The sequence below is a fragment of the Amphimedon queenslandica genome, unplaced genomic scaffold, assembly GCF_000090795.2.
Source record: "Amphimedon queenslandica unplaced genomic scaffold, v1.1 AMPQUscaffold_13355, whole genome shotgun sequence".
Taxonomy (NCBI): domain Eukaryota; kingdom Metazoa; phylum Porifera; class Demospongiae; order Haplosclerida; family Niphatidae; genus Amphimedon; species Amphimedon queenslandica.
This window is the reverse complement of record NW_003546409.1, coordinates 18268-23650: the sequence shown is the minus strand read 5'-3', so window position 1 is coordinate 23650 and position 5383 is coordinate 18268. Positions and strand designations below refer to the sequence as shown.

Below are 5383 nucleotides of genomic sequence, written 5' to 3'. Positions count from 1 at the left end.
CAGTCTTGAGAAATCAGCCATTGCTTGTCCCACAGATAGGTAAGCCATGTTGGCTGGAGTGAAGGTATCTTGAGGGCCAAAGGGAAGAGTGTCTCCGTAATAACGCTGAAAAAAATCAAGGAGGAAAGATTTATTTTATATGCTTAAATAAGTATAAGTACTATTATATCAGTTAAAAATATGTGCTTTGCTATGCATGCACAATTTCCCTATTATAACTATGCTATCAATCTCCATTCTCTACCTAACTCTCCTTTCATGTACATATTTTGAGTATTTATACTATTATTATTAATACATGTACTTGCACTTACGTGCTCTGCAAACACTACTAATGCTTGGAATCTCTCTGCAAGCTTGAACAAAAAACCAGTGTTGTTGTAAAACTCATCTATTGGGGCCTCATTACCAGGATAAAATAGCAATACATCATTCTTCCAGTATTGCTCTACAAGAAAATAAATAAATAAATAAATAAATAATGGTTATTTTTCTCTCACTTGCTGTTAGTATTCTTTGATTAAAAGTTCTCTTGTCATTTGAATTGAAATTGTCCAGCTGCTGAGTGTAATAGGAGGTGGTATATGGAGGAATTGGGTCATCTTTTGTGCTATTAACAGAATCGCAGCTACCATAGATACAGAGGAAGAAGAAAGACAAAGCTGTGAAGAAGAACATGCTCATGGTGCAAAGAAATAGTTAATTAATTTTAATTAAAAATTTATAATTAATATGGGTGTGGCTTCTAAATCTTGTTTTTGACAGTATCCGGAAGTGTTCGGAAGTCACGTGGAGAAACGTTGTCTTTTTAACCCTTTATGCACTGAGTTAATTTTATTATGGCTGCAGCAAAGCCTTCAAATCAAATGGATTTTACATCACCTGGAAGCAATGCCGAATCACCTGGACCCATGGAACAACTGCAGTCTTCCCCACCTTTGTCACGAATTGGTCTTAACACGAACAAGGCTGGCATGGAGGGTCTGGACAAGACCAAAATTGACCAAATCATCATCCAGGCTTCCAAGGGGTCCAAGTACTACGAGAACGAGCTCCAAAAGGAAAGAAAAGTTAAAGAAAAAATTGATACCATGCTCAAGGAGTTAAAACAGCTGAGTCCATCCGCAATAGAAACTTCAGTAGCTGCTAGTGACAATGATATTGCAACCATTGAGCTAAGGAGAGACTTAAATCATATCATAGTTCATGTTGATATGGATGCATTTTATGCAGCTGTAGAGATGAGAGATGATCCCTCACTTTTGAACGTACCCATGGCTGTTGGAGGCCAGTCCATGCTAGTAAGTAAAATAGAAAATGTATTCCTCATTAATGGCTCACTGTTTTATCTATTTATTTCTTTTTTCAGAGTACTTCGAATTACCTAGCTCGCAGGTATGGAGTAAGAGCGGCCATGCCAGGCTTCATAGCTAAGAAACTTTGTCCTCAGCTTGTTATTGTCAAGTCTCACTTTAGCAAGTACCAGGAGGTGAGTCAAACTGTGAGAGAAATACTCTCCAACTATGATCCACTCTTCTCTTCCGTTGGCCTTGATGAAGCATATTTAGACATAACGGAATATGTGACGGAATTAATGAGGGGAAAGGAGGAACAAGTGCCAGTTGAAGAAGAGAATAGGGTCACTCAGAGTTTTGGTGATTCATCAGTTGAGAATGCTGAGTCTTTGAAGCATAGCTTAGTTCATCAAACTGATACAAAACTGATTCAAATTGATCCAGAATCATCTCAAGAAACTGATGCAAAATTGCTTCAAATTGACGATCCAGAATCTTACTCTACTGATATGAAATCGCAGCACGGTAGTAATGAATCACTCAATGATACTGATTCACATCAGATTGATGATCTAATTTGTGATTCCGATCAATGCCTTCCCAATAGTTACTGGGAATGTGCCGAGAAGGTAGTTAGCGAAATCAGAGAGAGAATACATTTAACTACCCAGCTAACAGCTAGTGCTGGGATTGCTTCTAATAAGATGCTGGCTAAAATTGCATCAGACATGAACAAACCGAATGGGCAGTACATGATCCCACCATCAAGGGAAAAGATACTGGAATTTATTAGGAAGCTACCAATCAGAAAAGTAGGGCATTTTAAAATTTTGAATATTTAAACTTTGAGTGATTATTTGAATTTAAATTTTGAATGATTCATTCTAGGTTAGTGGGATTGGAAAGGTGACCGAGAAAATGCTGAATGCCCTGGGGATTGTCACAGGTGCAGATATTTATGATAAAAGAGGTCTTCTGAGGCTCATGTTTTCCAAGTGTTCCTATGACTATTTTATGAATATTTGTCTTGGTATAGGGTCCTGTACAGTCCACAGGTAATTATATTTTAAAAGTCTAAAATAATATTTCTTTTTTTAATAGTGAGTGGGAGAGAAAGAGCATCAGTACAGAGAGGTAAGTTACATGTAAAGTAAATTAAGATTATTGTTGTTTTTTTTAATTTTAAGAACATTCCCTGATATTTGGAAGCCATCTGAACTCTTTCAAAAGTGCCACAAGTTATGCTATTCACTGACAGAAGAAGTTGAAGAGAGCAATATTAAGGCAAGAAGAGAAATACTATTAGCTTACACCTATCTTGTACTTGCAGGGAAAGACTGTGACATTGAAACTGAAGACTAGTGCTTTTGAAGTGAAGCAACGCTCTATGACTTTCCCCAATCCTATAAGCTCCTTTGCTGATATTCACAAAGCAGCAAGGATCCTGCTAGAAACAGAAATGAAGAACAATTCTCAACTAAAACTCCGTTTAATGGGTACTAAAAATAAAAAAACTCACTTGTGTGTGTATGTATACAGTACATGTACATGTACAACATACACAGTGGCCTTGAATAATTTTTGTAACTATAAATAGCAGTATCTCATTCTATAAATAGATCATTACATATAGCTCACTACTATAAATAGCATTGATCATTGATGATGTGTTCTTCTTGATTGCATGCAGGAGTTAGATTATCTAGTCTTGAAGGAACCAGTAAATCCCCCAGTAAAAAGAGAAGCACAAGTGCAGCTGCAACTGTATCACTGGACAGGTTCTTTTCACCGGAGGAGAAAGAGTCAAGTACCATGGAAAGTAAAAGAGTCAAGATGTCTGAGGAAGTTCAAAGAAATTCGGAAGATGGTTTCGAAACAAAGATGTCTGAGGAAGTTGAAGGAAGTTTGGAAGATGGATTCGAGACCTCATCAATTGAAATGAAAGTAAGATTAATGGTTTTAATCAAGGACCTTTTCAATGATATTTTTCATCATAGACATGTTTAAAGTGTCCTATATGTAATAAAGATGTACCTGGTGATAATGCTGCACTGAACCTACACGTTGATGAGTGTCTTAACCAGTCCGCCATTGAAGAGATGTCTATTGATCCTGTTGATGTCAGTAGCTGTAGCTCTACTGGTAATAAGAGTTTTGAATTGCTGCAACAGCCTTCCATAAGCAAGACCACAAGGTATACCATATAGCTGGTTTATTTTATGCAGGCTTAAACCCACTGACTACTATATTAGCAAATATTTTGTAAACCACGAAAAATTTAAGTTGCTCAATAATTTTGCTTGTTACAGATTTTGTGACAATGGAACAAATAAGCTGATTCAACTAAAACTTCTTTCTCTATGTTTACATTTAACTAAATTGCAGATTATTCTATACTGTATGGAATACTTTGTATAGTTTTTGCTTTCATCATTATTTTTGTGTATTATTCAGTAAATTGGCTACTCCATTATCAAGAAGCACGATAAAGAAGTCACAGAGAACTGGCAAACAGAATTCAAAAGGTGGTTCTACTAGAAAAGGAAAAGCTGCCGTTTCGACACCAGTCAAATCACTCAAATCATTCTTTGTTTAGACATTAGACAGCACAATTATTGTAATAATGTAATGATAATGTGATAATTTCAATAATAGAAGTCATGTTGATGTGTCACAAAATTAGTAATAGATACGATGCAATAAAAATGATTATTAAATTGATTGATAATTTTAGACACAAAAACCCACACATAATAATAATAATAATAAATTATTAGTTCATTAATTGCAAAAGAGACGAATAAAGTTCTCCTTTACCAATACTCCCTAATGCTTCAGAGAGTCTTTCCATTGTGGCTTCAGAGTCGCCATGCATTTCCTGGAGGAGGCAAGCCGTGGGGTTTAACGAACGCTGCGATATCACTATCAAGTCTCTATCGACTCTCATAGCTTGACAGAAATCCTTGAATGTTTTAGAGTCGTTTAGGTTATCAGCGAGAAGCTGAACGCCGGAATAGCTTATGTGACTGATGTGGTATGAAGGACCCGGGCCACAATCATTAAAACTAGTTGTGCCAGCTGGATAAAAAAGGAACACAGGGGTATTTCATATTTTACATAAACATGCAATAAAAATGATAATTTTTTTTACCTTCGTCCATTCCATCTTTTCCATTGGCAGCTCCTTTGTGATGATTATTAATATCTAGATGATCCAAAATAAAATGAAAATTTTATTTCTTTGTTGGATTCTGGTCACACCCAGCTTACCTTTAAATCTCATTTCTCTCTCAATCGAGTCTCTTTCTTCTCTCAATTTTTTTTCCAGTGACGGCCTATAGTCTCGTAAAACTTTTAAAAAGGATTCAAAGAAGTCGGGTCCTTTCCATTCCAAAAATTTTATGAATTTCTCAACCCTTTCAGTAAAATCCTTCAGACTAGCCACTTCAGTCTTCTCATAGCCGCTAATACAACGACCAAACCTCTCATCTTCAATAAGATCTCTAGGCTCCGGCATTTCTTCTAACAGTACACGTCTCATTTTCCGAAGAACGCGTTGAACTACCTCCTCATTGGACGCCATCTTTATTATAGGCGTGGCATACCACGCCTATAACAAAAGGCGTGGTATGCATGCCCACGTGAAAACAAAATGGCTACATCCAAAGTACTCTGCAGGTAAATTCTCCTCAAATGACTGCATTTTATCTCTTGCTCCAATTTATTCTCTCCCTCTAGATACTACATGAGTAACTGCTGCAGCAGAGGAGCTTCTTGTCCTTTCTCTCACGACACAAAAGATACCCCAGACTCAGTAAAAACAACATTTGTAACTTAAATAATTTTTTTTCTCTCTCTCTCTCAGATTTGTCGTTATTATCTAAAAAGTGCTTGTACTTACGGTAACTCTTGCCGTTATGTTCACCAGAGACCAAAGTCGTCCCAGCCCTCCTCTACAAGGAGGACTGTTTCGGAACCCCCACTGCCAAAAATCCCGGGCCCGGTGTCACTGGCGGCTGCAGCCGGGCTTGACATTCAACCAGAATCTGGAGTGAGTCTTTGCATGAGCTTAGTTATTAGTATTTTGC

General features: G+C 37.0%; 4 protein-coding genes across 4 annotated transcripts in view; 2 read left to right on the top strand and 2 right to left on the bottom strand.

The window, feature by feature from the left end:
* Window positions 1-691, bottom strand: part of LOC105313086 (lysosomal Pro-X carboxypeptidase-like) — a 2729-nt gene extending 2038 nt beyond the window's left edge. Inside the window, exons 1-3 of the mRNA XM_019997725.1 lie at window positions 501-691; window positions 315-448; window positions 1-105 (exon numbers count right to left, since the gene is read on the bottom strand). Of these exons, the coding sequence (XP_019853284.1) occupies window positions 1-105; window positions 315-448; window positions 501-684 (423 nt within the window). The 5' untranslated portion in view covers window positions 685-691. The remainder of the gene's footprint in view (window positions 106-314; window positions 449-500) is intronic.
* A 145-nt stretch (window positions 692-836) lies between these two features.
* LOC100633980 (DNA polymerase kappa-like) lies at window positions 837-3974 on the top strand. Its single transcript, XM_011406232.2, has 9 exons — window positions 837-1301; window positions 1370-2107; window positions 2184-2350; window positions 2397-2429; window positions 2483-2579; window positions 2626-2791; window positions 2986-3239; window positions 3293-3489; window positions 3750-3974. Exons 1-9 carry the CDS (start codon window positions 840-842, stop codon window positions 3889-3891), a joined length of 2256 nt encoding a protein of 751 aa, XP_011404534.2. The 5' UTR covers window positions 837-839; the 3' UTR covers window positions 3892-3974.
* A 33-nt stretch (window positions 3975-4007) lies between these two features.
* On the bottom strand, window positions 4008-4892 carry LOC100631825 (uncharacterized). Its single transcript, XM_003387252.3, has 3 exons — window positions 4566-4892; window positions 4447-4500; window positions 4008-4373 (listed from the first exon to the last, which is right to left on the bottom strand). Exons 1-3 carry the CDS (start codon window positions 4876-4878, stop codon window positions 4069-4071), a joined length of 672 nt encoding a protein of 223 aa, XP_003387300.1. The 5' UTR covers window positions 4879-4892; the 3' UTR covers window positions 4008-4068.
* A 12-nt stretch (window positions 4893-4904) lies between these two features.
* LOC100631700 (probable E3 ubiquitin-protein ligase makorin-1) overlaps window positions 4905-5383 on the top strand; it is a 2381-nt gene continuing 1902 nt past the window's right edge. The window contains exons 1-3 of the mRNA XM_019997724.1: window positions 4905-4973; window positions 5034-5109; window positions 5161-5346. Of these exons, the coding sequence (XP_019853283.1) occupies window positions 4948-4973; window positions 5034-5109; window positions 5161-5346 (288 nt within the window). The 5' untranslated portion in view covers window positions 4905-4947. The remainder of the gene's footprint in view (window positions 4974-5033; window positions 5110-5160; window positions 5347-5383) is intronic.